The sequence below is a fragment of the Neurospora hispaniola genome, assembly GCF_033458365.1.
Source record: "Neurospora hispaniola strain FGSC 10403 chromosome Unknown B0T23scaffold_1, whole genome shotgun sequence".
In the NCBI taxonomy this organism is placed as follows: domain Eukaryota; kingdom Fungi; phylum Ascomycota; class Sordariomycetes; order Sordariales; family Sordariaceae; genus Neurospora; species Neurospora hispaniola.
In genome coordinates, this window is record NW_026944406.1 from 1,296,429 (window position 1) to 1,312,777 (window position 16,349).

A 16,349-nucleotide genomic window follows, 5' to 3' on the forward strand; every position below is an offset into this window, starting at 1 on the left:
TTAAGAGGTTTTTATTAAGGTTGCGCGCTCTATACTATGGTAGCTAGTAGCAATTCTAGTCTTGGAGATTAGAGTTTATAACCCGGGCGCTAGCCTTATAGTATATAGTATTTATAATCTTTTTAAGAGCCTAGGCGCTGATTTTATACTACCGGCAATTATATTTTCAAAGAGGCAGCTTGTCGAGATGAAACGGTACCTATAGGCGCACCGCCTTAAGCAAGTAGTATCTAAATGGCCTCATGGCGCAACGGTAGCGCGTTCGACTCCAGATCGAAAGGTTATCCGTTCAAATCGGGTTGGGGTCATCTTGTTTTTCTTCTTACTGCACATAACGTTTTATGTAGTGAACTGAGAAAGTTTCAAGTAATATCTTTTTTGGGTTCCGCACATGGGGTCTGTGTGAGGCCGGCCAGGCCTGCTAAAAATGTTGACATTAAGACGGACCGTTCCGTGTTCTGAGTCTGGGCTCGTCCACCTTGTATCAGCTTATATCCTGCACTAATCCACCTTTCTTCAGGCCTGGTCTTCTTGTGTCTTCTGTCTCGGTATTCGTGCTTCCTTTAATGCTCGTTTCAGGTACAGCACGTGCGTGCGCTTCCAGTTCGCTTGAGGTTTTGAGAATGACATCATCCCACCTATGATAGTATCAGAACCACGTACCGAGAGGAGCGTCTAATAATAGCGCGGAGAAGGAAGCTACAGAGAAGGAAACAGGTTAATAAGACAAGGTTGAAATCCCAAATGTTCTTATAAAGGCTGACCGGCTCTGTAGGTGCAAGTGTTCGGGGTTGATTTTTGTCAACAACGAGTTAAAGTGCTTATCAGCTAGCAATACGTAATTCCCAAGTCTCTTCCTCGCATTTGTCGAATCAGGTGGTTCCCAACCACTTGCTAACCTTCGACAACTGGGCACGAAACGAATCTGAAGCATGCTGGAACCCCAAAAGTTGCGTACGCCCCTGCATGAAAAGTGCTAATGAGTATCTGGAGAGCCTTGTTCGTATGCCGTCAATGCTGCCTCTGAAACAGGGTGACGGCGGTAGGGTAAGGTACCTTAACGTGTCATCACACCCGGGCGCACCGGGTGCAGCCTAACTTTGTTCGTGGAGGTTGTACACTGTTTGTATTTCAGGTTTCGACGTCCCGGCATCACAAGGGGAGGCCCCCCGACCGTGTCAGGCCAAAAAAGCACCAGGCAACGCAACGTGCAAGGCGTCATGCGCTCCAAGGGGGGAGGGGCACTAGAAATGCCACTAGCAGCCCTAGCTGTGTTGAACGGCGATCTTCCATCATGGTGCAGTCCAAGAACCATTGACTAGTCTAGTCGATCGAGCAGCGAGTCTATAAGACCTCCATCATCGCCATGTTCTGGTCTCCAGCCTGTTGACCCGGTTTGCTTCTCATGCGCTCAACCAAACTCCTCCCGCCAAGGCCTCAACCACCTTACTTCAGCCGCTTTTCATCATGTCGCTTCCGTCCACATACCGCCGCTCCGAGTCAAGCATGCTCGAGCATCAAACTTGGTGCAATCGAGGGTTCGAGCCTACCGAGACGTCCCTCGCCAACATGGTGAAAGCCCAAGGTCTTGTCCAAAAGTTCAAGGTTACCCATCTGCTCTCATATCTTGGGCGGCTCAATCCCATACCGATTGGCGTGTCGAGAACCGACGCGGTCTGGCTCTTCGATAATATCGCCTTTCGCGGCCCCAACGGTTCATGGCAGGCAGAGTTCGTGACTGCTGTTTTCGACGCGCGTATATCAACCAAGTTTGTTGAGGCTGTAGGCGACATCGCCGAAAAAGTGGGTCTCTCCAAGGGCGACAAGCAGGAGAAGACGATTGAGCAGCGCATTACTCCTTTTCTCATGGAGGTTCTGCCTGGGAGACGGGTCGATATCAAGTTCGGCGAGTCTACCGAGTTGCGGCTGGGTCCTGGAGGCAGGAACGGGATCAGCAGTGAGCTGAAGAAGCTCCCCGACTCAAGTGCCGGAAGTGTGTCAAAGTCAGTGGCCGAAGTCCCATCTGGCGCAGGAGGATTGTTGGAAATGACAACCTTTTATACAGAGCCCGAGGGTTGGGCCGTTATCTCTGGTATGCTTGTGATCTCCGACCCGTCACTCAAACGAGAGACAGTTCTTTCCCTCTGCGCAAAATGCCCAGTGTTTGCTTCTAACACTGGACCCCCCAAAACAGATGTTGATGACACTATCAAGATCACGCAAACGAGTGATCCTGTGGGAATCCTACGGTCCACATTTGTGGTAAGTTTAGCGCTCTCTGCGTCCATCGCAATCGTCTAGTTCAATGATGGTGCTCAGATATTGACGGCATGTTCCTCGTTGTCTAGGCAGAGCCAACACCAATTGCAGGCATGCCAGAGCTATACTGGAAAATTAAGGACATAGTGACGCCGTCTGCACCGTGGTTCTACCTGTCGGCATCGCCATACAACCTCTACCCCTTCCTTCGGGATTTCACTCACCGTTACTATCCCCGGGGCCAGCTGATCTTGCGAGATGCCAGTTGGATGACCATTCCAGGGTTGCTCTCCAATCTCACGCTTGGAACCCAAAGGTACAAGGTCGATCGCATGAAGAAGCTGTACGAGTGGCTGCCAAAGAAGAAAATGATCTGTATAGGCGATTCAACGCAAAGCGACCCCGAAGCATATGGTGAGTTGATGATACAGTGAACTGTACCGGAAAACCCACTGGCTGACACTTGAAATCATGTCTATAGGCGAGATGTATAGGAAGCATCCAGAGTGGATCAAGCTGATTCTCATCCGGAAAGTTGCCGATATTGCGGCTATCGGTACGGAAGCTAAGAATGCTGCCAAGCGGTTCGAGGACGCGTTTAAGGGTGTCCCAAGGTATGTGCGACTCTTACGGCTGGGGCCCCCTTTGAGTACTGATTCTGACCTTGCGATACTTGCAGAGAGGTGTGGCATGTGTTTGAGGATCCTGCCGAGTGCCGTGAGCAGGTCCAGAGAGTGGTCGGCTAAGGTAAGAAAAAAAAAGAAGGAAAAAAAGCTTACGGCACCCGTTCTCATCATGATCTTTCCTCGGACGAGTGTCAGTTGCGTCTGATCACGGCGGTATGCAAGGTCCAATTCTCATACTTTGGTTCGTGTGTTTTGGTCGTGTGCAATTCGTGCGAGACCTGCTGTGATACCTGCCTTGTTGATCTCGCAAGATCTACTCTAGAGGTGGTAGGTACGCTGAGGGCTCGAGGCCATCTCTACTGGACATGGGATCTGAAAGGCGGATATGGCCTTTCCTTTGATGTAGTTAGCTTGCTTGGACGTTATGACTTATAATGAATGAGACGGATACCTATCTTTTGTTCAACAGCCTTTCTGTCGATGATCGATTCCTTCGATTGATGTTGACGCGGCGTAAGTACCTTGCTGGCTACCTAGGTACGTACCGCATGGCCCCGGACGAGTGCGGGGAAATGCAAGCTTACCCCCATGTCTCTGTGTTGTCCGTACCTGCCTCCGCCCGAAAGCAGTCTCTCGGTCTTCGTATTTACGTCAGTGATTTATTAATCCGAATGGTTCGCATCATTACCCGTCCCCTCTTATCCGTGGGACACTGTACACAACTGGTCCAGCTGAGAGCTGTTACACCTGTTCCTTTTCCGCTTCCGATATCTTTAGCTTCACTTCCACTGCTGCCATTTCCTTCACGTCGTGCTCTGTTTAGCACCACTACAATTGCTCCTACTTCGTCGTCCACAGCTGAAAGGGTCAAGATGTCGTCCGAAGGTGCAGCAGCAAAGCGACAGAGGTCCAACAAGGATGTGCCCTACAACCTCATCTACTGGCCAGGAATTCCCGGCCGCGGAGAGTTCATCCGGCTTACCCTCGAGGAAGCCGGTGCTGAGTACATCGACACGGCCCAGGTCGAGGGAGGCATCGACGAGGTGATGGCTTATGTTAAGGGCGAGAAACCCGACGACGATACCAACCCTCCCATCTTTGCGCCGCCCATTCTCAAGCACGGTGACCTTGTCATCAGCCAGACGCCCAATATTTTGCTGTATCTAGGCCCGCGATTGGGTCTCGTACCCGGTGTTGAGGACGATCCGGATGCTCTGTACAAGGTCAATGAGCTGGCACTTACGGCGCTGGATGGATTGAGCAACGAGCCGCACGACTGCCATCACCCTATTGCGTCGGAGCTGTATTACGAGGACCAAAAGGAAGAGGCCAAACGGAAGGTCGAGCATTACGTCAAGACACGGTTACCCAAGTTTCTCGGTTACTTCGAAAGAGTCCTCAACTCCAAGGCCAGCGGTGAGGGCCCTTACCTCTACGCAGGCAAGCTGTCATATGCGGACTTGGTCCTATTCCAGGTAAGTTGCGCGCCTTGCTTGGCACAAATTGCTCTTCATATTATGGCTAACTTGAGGCAGTGTCTGGATGGCCTCAAGTTCATGTTCCCCAAGGCTATGTCGAAGTTGAACAAGGAGGGTAAACATTTGAAGCTATTTGAGCTGTACGATGCTGTCGGGCAAAGACCCAAGATCAAGGAATACCTTGGGGGTCCTCGTCGGCAGAAGTACAGCAGTGGCCTCTATCGTTACTATGAGGAGTTTGACATTGAAGGCTGAGCATGCAAGACAAGTGATCACTGCTGGCCGTGGGTATAACTTACGGCTTGGATTTGTCTATCAAGCCGTCTACTTGATGATGGAGCCTGTGGATCTAGGACGAATAGATGCGAGGCAATGTGCTGATGTTCATGTTGACTCAAGGTTTTCCCCGAACAACTATCTATGTTATCTGGTCGAACCATTCCTACATGGGCTGGGTAGTCCATGCGGCATCTGGGTTATAATGATGACTTTCGTTCCCAGAAGCGATCCTCCTAAGCATGAAACTCTGAGTCGGGCGAGTTCCGTCGTGTTTTGTTGACTGGGCTCTACTCCCAGCTCTTACTGATGACTATCCCCGTGGGTGGAGATGTTAGTGAGGAGATGAGCATCTCACATGTTGTATGATGCTATACCATTAGAACGGCCAATAAGTTCTAACGGATGCAACAGATGCATACCTGGGACCAAATTCTCACCTTTACCTCGGGCGTCGGCCCCGCCCAGGTTGAAAGCAAGGAATAGACGGTCAAAGCAGGCGATATGGTAATTGTACCAGCAGGGGCAAAGCATCAGTTCCTCAGTCAGGGACCGACGCCCTTGATTTTCTATATTGCCTACCTACTCACCGGCCGAGCATAAGCCGACATCAGTACATGAGGCCCGGGAGGAGGGCGAGAAGGAGGAAGAAGAAGATAGGTATTCGTGCGGAGCCAAAGAAGCAGGTAGCACAGCATTGGGGAAGGATGGGAGAAGGCCGAGGAGTAAGTTGAGGAGCAGTTGAAGGCGACTTGTCGAAATATGAGTTGCTTCATTTCACCCTACTCACATTTAGGTTTTCAACATTCTTTTCTGCGCCATGAAGCAATGCCTGCTCCTTGCAAAACGATTTTGCACGCAGGATCTCATTCGGCTACACATAGGTAACCTCGACACTTTTTCTGTGTAGCTGGATTTGCTTCCTGTTCTCCCTCTTTTTTTTTTTTTTTCTTTTTTTCTTTTTTTCTTTCTTTTTCTTTCGCTGCCACCCACTTCTCGTTCTTGCAGTTGTTTTGCTTCACATCTACGCTTTTTCACTGGCTCGCCTCGCGGGTTTTCCAAAAGCTTGAACGGGTGTTTACTTCTCGATGTTACCTCTCGTTGGTTCCCCTGTTTCTTTTGCTAATCACATGGTCTACTCCACGAGCAGGTACTCAAGTCGTGCCATAAGCTACCAAGTACTGTGTTCATACTAATCCATAAATATCACGGAGCTGTGGGGGGCGTTGCATGGACTGCGATATCCTCAGGGCGTTGTTATGCTCTTGCTTCCCTTTTCATGGCTTCAAGGTTTCAACTGCAACGCCGGGGGATTAAATGCCGCACCACTTTTGCTTGATGTGACCCCATGAGTCGAACATCTTTCCACCAGTAGGAACACAAATTCCGTCCCCTGGAACTCTGAATGATACCCAGCGAGAAAACTTATAATAGCAAAAGTTTCCCTCGCTCATGGGCAACATGGAGGCCATGCTTATCATAACCTCCATCTCCTTCTTCTCTCACCCGACCCTGCCACGTCCAGGTCTCGAGTCATCAAGACAAGATGCAGCTTCTAGCCATCGTTTTTCTCCCCGTTGTTTTATTCGCCACTCAGGCTGCTGCCGCAACATGGTATTTCCTGCGCTATAACACCCCCTCCGGAGCCAAGTTCACTGCGTTCAGTGGACAAATGGTCGTCCCAACTCTTCCCAAAGCGGCAGTCTACTATCTTTGGCCGGGCCTACAACCGACCGACAACAGCGGAGTTTACCAGAATGTGCTTGACGGACGAAGCGGCACTTGGTGGTTTGGATCTGGATGGTGCTGTTCAAACCCTTCGCTACCGTGGGGAGGCGGGTTCAACACGTATGCGGGAGAGACGATCAGCTTCTCGAATGTGTTGAACAGTGATGGGAGCGGATGGACTACGACGACGAAAAGGGGCACCACTGGCTCGCCCGTAACCAACACTTTTGCTCTTGGTGAGTCTAGGAGGGAAAGCCTACTCTGAGTCAAAGGCAGAATGATGGTCGAGCAGGCTGTAAGTGCTGATACTCTTGACTTTTATGATAGCTGGCAAATCTTTCAACCAAGCTATTTTTGCCATTGAACTGTAAGTCTTGTGTGTAGCAAATTCGTATAAAGGAAATTGAAGTCGTAATTTAAGGTACTAATCTTTCCAAAGTTACGATGTGGCATGGAATTTTGGGCCCTTGACATTCAAAAACGTCAAAATTGTAAGTACCATTTTGAGCGGCGGAATCGTGGACTTTCACTCTCAACAGAAAGGCTTGTTTTAAGTGCTAATTTACCGTAATACCCGACCGACAGGTTGCGACGGGAAGCACGAGCACGGCGTGGTGCACGGGAAAGCCAGCAAACTATAACTCGGCCACGAAGTATACCATTTCCGGAGCGAGGGCATCAGTGAGCGGCACGACTGTCACTTGCACCATTGACTCGGTGGTTTTGCAAGGCCCTGCATGATAGCAAAGGATGACGTTCGTTCTCGAATTCGAATATTGTTTGCCCCTTGACAGCCTCACTCAGTCTTCACTCAGGTGAAAGGCCTGGCCTGATAGCAGGAAGTGGGAACGTCTACATCATGAACATTCATTTATTCATGCTACAGTACATGGGTACTTCTGCCTACATTCTTCCACATTGCAGCAAGAAACCTCCCTCATCAATCATACCTAGAAGGTAATCATCGGCCGTTAGTTATAATACATTTGTTCACTATACCACCAGTACCCTTTAGAGAACAGCTGTGCAGGACTGGGTCAATGGGATGTTGACATCCACGCTCTTCTTCTCCAAGGCGCCGACGACGGTGATGTTGGTGATCTTCACATCCGTTTTGAATCCAAAGTCGCCATTGACAGTCAGAACACCCAAGGCATACTTAAACTTGATGTTCGTCACACCCTGTTGCTCCAAGCTGACTCCATCATCAAGGTAAAGCTCACCCTCGGCAGTAAGGTCTTTCCCGACCGCGATGATGAGCTCAAAGTCCTGCTTGCGAAGTTCGGTGGTGGTCATGGCAGACTTGGCCCTAAGAGGAACGATGACGCCACCGCGGAGGTAGAGCGGGATGTCAGTCAAGCTCTGATCCTTGACAGTGACGGTCCTGCCCTTGCCATGGACGACGTCAAGGGTGTACCAATCGTAAAAAATGTCGTTAGGAAGGTAGACATCAACGCTGGTCGAGTTCTCCTCAGTGACGGGGGCTACAAGGAGACCGGGACCGTAGAAGTACTGATGCTGGAGGCCAAAGGTGTTCGCGTCATTGGGATAGAGGTAGAACATTGGGTTAATCATGGGGGTACCATCAACGGACTGCTTGTATTGGGCAGTGTAGATGTAATCGAGCAGGCGATAGCGGATATCGATGGCCTTGCGGGCGGCCTCAGCCACGATCTCCCAACGGTAAAACTCCTGGCTGATGGAAGGTAGGTACTCGTTGTGGTTACGGTAGAAGGGGGAGAAGGCACCCAGCATGGCCCAACGAGCGCAGAGCGACTCGGTTGTGTTCCCGCCGAATCCGCAGACATCAGCGCCCACCATGGGGATCTGGTAGATGGAAGCAAACGCCATCATTCCGTAAATGCTTTCACGGTAGTGTTGCCAGTCAGCAATGTTGTCACCGAGCCACTTGCCAACCGAGTGGCCGGCGCCAGCAAAAGTGGAGCGGGTGATGATGAAGGGGCGGAGGCCAGGGCGGCGGGCAAGCATAGCCCCGCGGGACTGGATCGACATCATGGTGCCGTAAAGGTTGTGAACATCATATTCAGCCAGGCCATTCTGGTGGATGGTATCGGTGTTCACAGTCTTGTTGGAGAGACCACCCTTGTCGGCGTTCCATGAATCCATATAAGCAGCCTTATTGTGAATTGAATACCTGGGGAAGAGGAGGTCACGGCCAGGGAGACCAAGCTGCTTGCCGGCAGTAATGCTAGCTTCCACAGTCTCCTCGCGCTTGGCAATAAGAACGTCACTCTTGACAGGAGCCTCAATGGTCAAGTCTTTCTTCTCCTTGCATTCAGTTCCCTCGGGCTGGAAGACGCAAGGCCATCCAGGGAGCTCCCGGGGAGGTGTCCTTACGGCAGGAGGCTCAGGCGGGTAGCCGATGGCGGATTTCTCGGGGTCATTGCAAGGGAAGAAGCAAGGAAAGTTGGAGGGCTCGTTCATGTCAATCCAGAGACCATCAATGTTGATACCAGAGCTCGCAGAGAAGAATTCAGTGAACTGGCTGTCCCAGTACCTGGATATGTTGGCCGAGAACCAGTCGGGGAAGACTGAGACACCAGGCCACACGACACCTTTGTAGATGGAGCTATCATTACGCTTGAGGAAGACGTTTTCTTCAATGCCTTTCGTCAAAGCAGGGTTTTCAGGCCCCTCTGCCGCCGACACGGCAGGGTCGACCATGACAATATACTTCTGTTCGTTCTCGTGAAGGTGGCCGATCAACTGCCTCATTGCCGAGAGGGGGAAACGCTGAGGATCCAGAGTAAAGACCCTTCTGCGGTCCATGTAGTCGATATCGGTCCACATAGTTTCAAGCGGGATGCTGGCCTTGCTGTAATTATAGACCACCTCAGCAACCTCGAAGGCATCCTGGTAGCCGTAACGGCACTGGTGTAAGCCGAAACCCCAGTATGGCATCATGGCAGGGAGCTTGGTGATCTCGGCATATTGCTTAGCAACCTCAATCGGGCTAGGGCCAGCAACGAAGTAGAAGTCAACGACACCCCCAAGGGAGTTGTACTCGAGGTATTGACCGGAGCGGCTGTCCTTGTCAATGACGACGTCCATACCATTGGAGTTGAGGAACAAGACACCGTGGCTGCCACTCTTGCGGTGCTCGTAATAGACCGGGTGATTGCCGTAAAGGTTCGCTCCGTTGGGGGTGGAGTAGGCATCCTGAGACCAGAAAGTCCGGATGTAGTTGGTGGTGTTGAGGCGGAAAGAGTCCGAGTGCTCACCAAGACCGTAGAGGTTTGGGTTGTTGGGCAGCTTGGTACGAAGACGCAGGTACTGGGACTCGAAAACCAGGGAAGCGACTGAAGTATCGAAGAGGACCTCACCCGTCTTGGCGCGAGTGACGGCGAAGGAGAAAGGGCTGGTCTTGTAGGTGAACTTCAGGGCGGACTTCTTGGAGTTCGCACCCTGGGCTGCCTGCGGGCGAGGGAAGATAGATTCAGGGATCTGATATACATCGTTCGCGGCATCTTGGATCTTGACGTGCAGGCGGTTGTCTAACGCACGAATTTTCCTTGTTAGCGCCTCCCACCCGTTTAGTTCTTCATTTAGTTATTGTCTTAGTCAACTCACCCGTCTCGTATGTCACCTCAAGGACGAGGTTATCCAGGTCAGTGCCGTAGGTATTGCATGCCTTCCCGGCAAGCTTGAGCTCCGCCGTCAAGCCATTGGCGTTCGTCTTGACGTTCGTAGCCTCGTAGCCGGGACACTTGGCCAACGGGTCGTTGTTGATGGCGCGAATGGCCTGTGGAAGGGCGGCAGAGCAGAGTGAAGCCAGCAGCCCGAGGGCCGCGAGACGAGATCCCGCAAGCATCCTGTAATGTCCGGCTGCTTGACGCTTGGTGTCACAAACACACAAGGGAGAGAGACTGCGATCTGGAGAGATGTTACTCTGAATCTCCCCTCACACAAGAACCACGGAAGGCAGCATGCTCTTACTTATACCAATTCCATCTAGACCAGGCGCATCGTCACCGAGCAGGGGGTTCTTGAGCAAGTAACACCATCACTTTCCCGACCCGGCAAATCAGGAAAGGATCGGCCAGTATGTACCGATAGTCCATTGGAAGCTGCAAGTTGGGGAACCTGGGGAATCCGAGGGCAACGCAAGGAACCATTCCGGATGCCGTCTTGGAAGCCATTATAGACCTAGAGAACCTTGGATTGCCATGCCGAAGATTCTCAATCCGTACCATTTCTCCGCATTCAATCATACGCTACTCCGTCATGGGGCTTTCGCTAACATAAAACACCAACTCCCAGACCGCAAAGGTTTGTGGCGTGTCGAATCCCACGATAGATCCCGAGCCGACCTTGTGTCGGCATCATGTCGGTCTTGCAAAGGCTCTGAGCGGGCCCATTGCTACGACCAAGCACGACTAGTTGGGAGGTGGTGAAGAAAGCATCAGTTAGGCGAAGCACAGGCGGTCAATATGTGAATATGAAGTCGGGGTAAACTCTGATCACTTGCCTTTTTCTATGCGCATGTTGCTCTCTGGCCGGCCGGTGAGTTTGCTTTCTCCAATTTCACCAATGCCCTAGTCCCCCAGTTTTGCCTTCCCCATCCCCCGCTATCTCCTTGCTCTTCTCCGCACATGTAGATTTTTCCGGGGAAAAGAAGGCCAAACCCCATCAAGACGGTTGGGCGGTAGCATCCCAGGTGGGACTAATGGCTGACCCATGTTCCTCAGGAAAGGCCCGAATGTTGGATGAGAAATTATTCAAGGTGTTGGATGACGGTCGGAGTTGGAGCCTGTAAGCTTGGATCTGATCGGGCTAAACTCCGACCGTGGTTGCGGGGATTGCTAGAAAGCTGGTTGAGGTCCGGATACCGAGATTTAGATCAACAACACCAAGCCCATACGTAGTCAATTCGGCACTCAAGGATAAACTTATCCAGCCTTTTTGGAACCCAGCTCGTGGCCGCTGAAGAACATGAAAACGACATCTGAGGTGGTCAAACGGACGGTAGACGGCTTGGTATCCCAAATCAGCAGGTGGTAAATCTCTCGCTCGGGGCACCTTTGTAACTACCCGCACATTAGTCAGTTCATTCTCTTGTGGGTCACTTTATCAAGTCAACCGATACCTGGCGTAAAGCGATTAAATCTTTTACAAGCTGCCTTTTGCAGAAGCCATGTCATCTGTTCCCTTGGGCTTATCACCCTTGCAGGGATACACAAACCATACGGCCGCGGGCGATGAACAATACCAGGCAACTTCTGTTGACCTCATGCTGGAAGTTGAACTCCGCTGCAGCCTAGACAATGATAACTCCAGCAACTCTCTGATTATGCTTATACTGTACCCATATGCGCCGCCATGCTTCTTTTTCCTGTGGCCCAATGAATGCCATGATCCCGGAAATAACAATAAGAAAACAACATAGTACGAAATGACTTTGGTTCAAATCCTCCCACGATCAGTCGACATCCATACCGTCCGAATCCGGCGCCGATAACGCCACGGTGATTGATGGATCCTCATCCTCTTTCTTCGTACTTTCGGCAGCAGTGGACGTTTGATTCGCGTTTCTATCGGCGGGCATAGCTGATCCATTTTGCGGACAGAGCCTATACGTGTCGTCCTCGATCCGTTCAATGATCCCTTCATCAAGCGCCCATTGTGCTAGCAGGGGATCCACACCCATGCGATCAGCCTCTCCCTTTTCCATATGTCGACCGACATGTTCTGTCCATTCATCCCATGACCCGGCGCCCTCAAAAACGCTCTTACAGTCGGGTTTGGGACAAGACGACCGTTGAGGGGGTTGCCTGCGCGTTACTAGACATGATGCTTGCATTTCCTTCACATGCGCCTCCCACTCAGCGAGAAGTCCTGCCTCCGGCTTGCTACCGGGCTTCTTGAGGATCGGCGGCGCATGCATTCGTCGCAGGTGCTGCGTAAACAAATCTTTGCGGTTGAACTCATTACCTTTGCCATCGGCGCTGCTTTGAGGACATGCCGAGCACCGATAATATTGCAGGCACAGGTGCTGAGAGGCTATGTGACGCTTCCACTCATTCTTGGACCCGAACGTGCTTGCACACCCGGCGAAGGAGAAAGCACACGGGAACGGCCGCGTGTGAGCAGCTGCGATATGCTTGCGGAGCGAAGACGAGTCCTTGAATGGCGCATGGCTACAGTGGCTACACCGCGTCTCTTGCTTCGACACTTGTTTTTGAAGCGGCCTCCTCCCTGTTGTAATCCTTGGGCTTTCACTGGGAATCTTGCCGTTGACCCCTCCAATCTTGGCACGAGGGGTGCTATAGGGGACACCGCCGTGGTGAATCTCATCCATAACGGCGTCATTCACTTCGGAGGCATCGGGTTCTTCAGGATGCCTAACTGCAATGCTATCTCCCACCCTGTTGCTTTGCGCGTGGAGATCGCTCAGCATCTTCAACTGTTCTGCCGCTTCTTTCATCTCGTCGGAATCTTCTGCGTCGTCCTTGGCCTTGGGACCGGGGGTCTGAACTGGAGGGCCAGGAGTGACGGGAACAGCCCCGTTGGGTGTGGGAAGCGGGACCCGGTGCTCCTGCCGTGGTTGGTTCTCCTGTGTAAGGGAAGAATAATGGCTCGTGTGGTCTCGCCGGTTCAGAGACGGGCTAACTGCAGCAGCCTCTCGTGCTTCTAGCAAAATGCGGCCATCCTCGAAGTCCTTGGTCATTGGTTGGCCGTTCGCAGCAGACTTGACGAGTCGCTGGTACAGATGAATCATGTTGTGCGAACTGATATATCCCAAGAAGCAGCAGACCTTGTCGTGCTGGACAATGTTCCATACCGAGAGCGGCATCGATATCAAGAGCATAGTAGGAGGCCCGAGGAACATGCCCTCCACCGTGATTTTGGAGGCAACGGACGGAGGATTATGGAGCCACTGGTGGAAGAAGCCCATATCTGCGCTCGCATCTCCCACGAATGTGGTACACACTAACACTCTACTGCTCTCCTCGAAAGTAAGGTCAGCCACTTCTGTGGCGCTGAGCGGCTGGTCATCCCGAGTCGACCTCCAGGCGTCCCCATCCACGTCAGCAGATTGGGGAGGCGACTGCAGCTGTGCAACTTCTTTCTTCAAGGGCCCAAACACAATATCGCGTCCTTTGGCAGGAGTCAAGGTGAAGGATACAGGGACTCTCTCGGGCGGAGCTAACTTGGCTGTTCCGTTGACCATCTTGGCAATGGCTTGGGCGCTCTCGTGTTGCCGCAGTGTTATTATCTCATCGAGCAGCTTCTGAACGCTGAAGGGACGCCCACTGGCAAGCTTGGCAAGAGCATCAGCCAAGGTAGCCGTGAAAGAGCGGGGACCGGCCTCTCTTGAGCTCTGTTCTGGCGTGTGCGCGGCAATGGCCTGTTTGGTACCGTGACTCCCAGCGGGAGGCGAATCCTTGATGGCACAGGTGTCTAACAGGAGCAGGATCTCGGGCTGGGCGTCCTCGAACAGGCATCTAACACCGTCCCACTTGAGCTTGGCAGCATCGTCGCGAGCGTTACTGTACCCGTAATGTCAGCCTGGGAAACAGGGGCGATGCTGTAAGCAAAAGGGTCAACCTACCAAGCCCAATAAACGTGATTGTCTTGACCAACAAAACCATGGCCGGCGTAATAGACAATCAAGAGGTGATCAGGACCGGCGTTTTCCAAAAACGACGCCATCTGGTAGCTTAGCTTGATGCTGGGGTTCGGCACGGTAGGAATGACCCATTTCTCGGTGCCGTAGTTGTACCGATCCCGAAACACCTTTTCCAAGAGCAGCATGTCTGCCTCAACACTGAGGTCCTCCTCCCATCTCAGCATGAGTACGGATACGCTCCGGTGGGGAACAAGTTGCTCCTTAACCATCTTGATGTACATGGCAGCATCTTGGAGATGTCTCGCATAGGCCTCGAACTCTCCACGTTCGGTAAGCGGTGCGGACTGCGCAGCCTGCTGTGCAGGCGACACGAGTGGTTCGGCTGGCGGGAAGTGCTGCTGTGAAGAGGGAGATGATTAGCAGGGGAACGGTAGTGGAATCACAAGGCTACTAACCTGGTCCTGAGGGAAGGACTGTGCTGACGGCTGGCCCTGAGCCTGAACCTGAGCCTGGGCTTGGGGCTGAGGCTGAGGAGGACTTGTCGATGGAACGGCGGATTGAGCTGGGGCATCGGAAACCTTGGGAGCCAGTCTCCTCCGCTTCGATGGAGGGTCCATGTTGTCGTCAATGTAAGCCACTTGGAGGATCACACAATAAGCGGTGACGGCGGGATGGAGGTCGAGGACGAAGATTGCGCGTCCGGCCGGAGCAAGGAAGTAGCTAGCTACTACCTCTAGGTTGAAAGCAGTATCAATGCCGGTAGTGGGTGTAGTGAATGGATCAATCGAGGCCACAAAGGGCACGGCAGGCCTGACAGGACAAGGATAAAACAACAATTTGGCCGAAGGCGCGATTATAAGGCTGGACGAGGCCGCAACAAAGCCCAAGCAAGCCTTTACGAAGGCAACAGATGCGTCAAGGAGGCGGTCTTGGGGGCCTTAAACTGGTGGACACGACAGCCTAAACAGACAGAAACGTCTGGCTGATTGCAGCAAATGTGTTGTCGGGAGAGGACCGAATTACAATGGCCGCCAATCAACTCCGTAAGAAGACTGCGAAGTGTGAATTGACGGGATGGGTTGAGATATCCCATGCACAACTCGCACACAGGACGGACAGAGGAAGTAGAAGGGCAGGAAAGAGATGAAGGAAAGATGAGAGATAAGTTGGTTTAGATGGGCGAAATTCAGAGTCGGCGCTGTGTTGTTGTTGTCGTTACTGTATTGACCCTGTAGATGTGAGTCGTGCCATTCGGCGAAGGTCAGGTCAGCCACAAGATGGAAAAAGAAGCGGGGGAAGTGCAGGTTCAGTTGGGAAATCCGAGGTCAGGTTGTCTCGCCTCGATGACAGCCAAAAAAAATGAGGTGGTGAGGGCCCGGGAAGCAGAAGTGCAGCCAGGTCCCAGGTTGCCAGAGCCTCCGACTGTTAGGCAGCCAAGTACTCCCCGGTTGCCATACAGTGAAGTGAGGCTGTGGTGGTAAACTGAAGCTACCTGGAGGAGGAGCGACGAGGGACTGCAGCAGGATACTCGGCTTTGAATTAGCCTTGTGGCAGGGCGCGCAAGGTTCAAGGACCAATTGGATCTGTGACGGTTGATTGGCCAGATGGTGCAGCCAAAAGGCCCCCATTGCACGCACGCACCTATGCGGATGGAGCCAGACAAGACCTGCTGAGCGGGGCTGACAGCACCTGGAAGCCCACCGGGAAGCACCTATCGACAGTTATCGGCCACGGCCTCGTCCACTTGGAAGGCGTTTCTCCTCGACTGATTGGTGCACAAGCACCCTCTCTTGGGATCGCACCAGATGCGACCAGCCCCGCCCCTCGTAACCCCCAGTGGCCCATCCGTCCAATCCCGTCAAGGACCTGCCTATGTCACCGGTATCTGTCCTCTCCTCCTCGTTCGCTTACACGACCCTGCACTCCTCACTTGTTCTTGAACTTCGAATCAAGAGCGAGGTTCCATTCCGACCTTGTCTCTCTCTATCTATCCATTCCCGTTGAGCTGTCGAAAGCTTGATGAAAGTCGATAGGGACACAGCTTGAAAGATGACCGTCAAAATGTCGTTGACCATGGTGCCCTTGTTGAATAGACGATAGAATGCTGGGAAGAATGCTATGCACTAGCCTTCCGACGGGAGTTCAAGGCCGTGTCAGTTTCCATGCCTCTAAAACTGCAACCTGACCCATACCCAACTCTTTTTTTTTTTTTTTTTTTTTTTTTTTTTTGTTTATTTAACTTTGTGGTTTATCTTTGCCGTGTACCCAATGCGCCAGGCTTGGATTTTATCAGCTGCAGCGTTGCGGCCTCACCTACAGGTCGACAGGACTATGGATCGATGTATGGATGCTATTGCTTCACTCACCACTCTATTCCCTCGCCGTCTTTGC

The 16,349-nt window shown here is 52.2% G+C and overlaps 6 protein-coding genes across 6 annotated transcripts; 3 read left to right on the top strand and 3 right to left on the bottom strand.

Annotated features, from left to right (window-relative positions):
• Positions 1–234: 234 nt before the first annotated feature.
• Positions 235–462, top strand: B0T23DRAFT_400686 (uncharacterized protein; the record flags this gene model as incomplete). Its single annotated transcript, XM_062838517.1, has 1 exon — positions 235–462. The coding sequence occupies one exon, from the start codon at positions 235–237 to the stop codon at positions 460–462; it is 228 nt and encodes a 75-aa protein (XP_062696616.1).
• Positions 463–1,467: 1,005 nt separating this feature from the next.
• Positions 1,468–4,618, top strand: B0T23DRAFT_400688 (uncharacterized protein; the record flags this gene model as incomplete). The annotated part of the gene is made up of 10 exons (XM_062838518.1): positions 1,468–1,993; positions 2,066–2,092; positions 2,195–2,262; positions 2,349–2,673; positions 2,741–2,873; positions 2,939–2,976; positions 3,034–3,216; positions 3,355–3,361; positions 3,709–4,360; positions 4,421–4,618. 10 exons carry the CDS (start codon positions 1,468–1,470, stop codon positions 4,616–4,618), a joined length of 2,157 nt encoding a protein of 718 aa, XP_062696617.1.
• A 338-nt stretch (positions 4,619–4,956) lies between these two features.
• B0T23DRAFT_5328 (uncharacterized protein) lies at positions 4,957–5,800 on the bottom strand. Its single transcript, XM_062841414.1, has one exon. It carries the CDS (start codon positions 5,413–5,415, stop codon positions 5,218–5,220), a length of 198 nt encoding a protein of 65 aa, XP_062696618.1. The 5' UTR covers positions 5,416–5,800; the 3' UTR covers positions 4,957–5,217.
• On the top strand, positions 5,801–7,243 carry B0T23DRAFT_5260 (uncharacterized protein). The gene is made up of 4 exons (XM_062841404.1): positions 5,801–6,603; positions 6,695–6,734; positions 6,807–6,858; positions 6,953–7,243. Exons 1-4 carry the CDS (start codon positions 6,186–6,188, stop codon positions 7,106–7,108), a joined length of 666 nt encoding a protein of 221 aa, XP_062696619.1. The 5' UTR covers positions 5,801–6,185; the 3' UTR covers positions 7,109–7,243.
• B0T23DRAFT_5292 (glycosyl hydrolases family 31-domain-containing protein) lies at positions 7,006–10,376 on the bottom strand. Its single transcript, XM_062841407.1, has 2 exons — positions 9,959–10,376; positions 7,006–9,882 (listed from the first exon to the last, which is right to left on the bottom strand). The coding sequence occupies exons 1-2, from the start codon at positions 10,197–10,199 to the stop codon at positions 7,379–7,381; spliced, it is 2,745 nt and encodes a 914-aa protein (XP_062696620.1). The 5' UTR covers positions 10,200–10,376; the 3' UTR covers positions 7,006–7,378.
• A 1,414-nt stretch (positions 10,377–11,790) lies between these two features.
• B0T23DRAFT_5288 (uncharacterized protein) lies at positions 11,791–14,929 on the bottom strand. The gene is made up of 3 exons (XM_062841406.1): positions 14,414–14,929; positions 13,941–14,356; positions 11,791–13,878 (listed from the first exon to the last, which is right to left on the bottom strand). Exons 1-3 carry the CDS (start codon positions 14,573–14,575, stop codon positions 11,808–11,810), a joined length of 2,649 nt encoding a protein of 882 aa, XP_062696621.1. The 5' UTR covers positions 14,576–14,929; the 3' UTR covers positions 11,791–11,807.
• Positions 14,930–16,349: the final 1,420 nt, after the last annotated feature.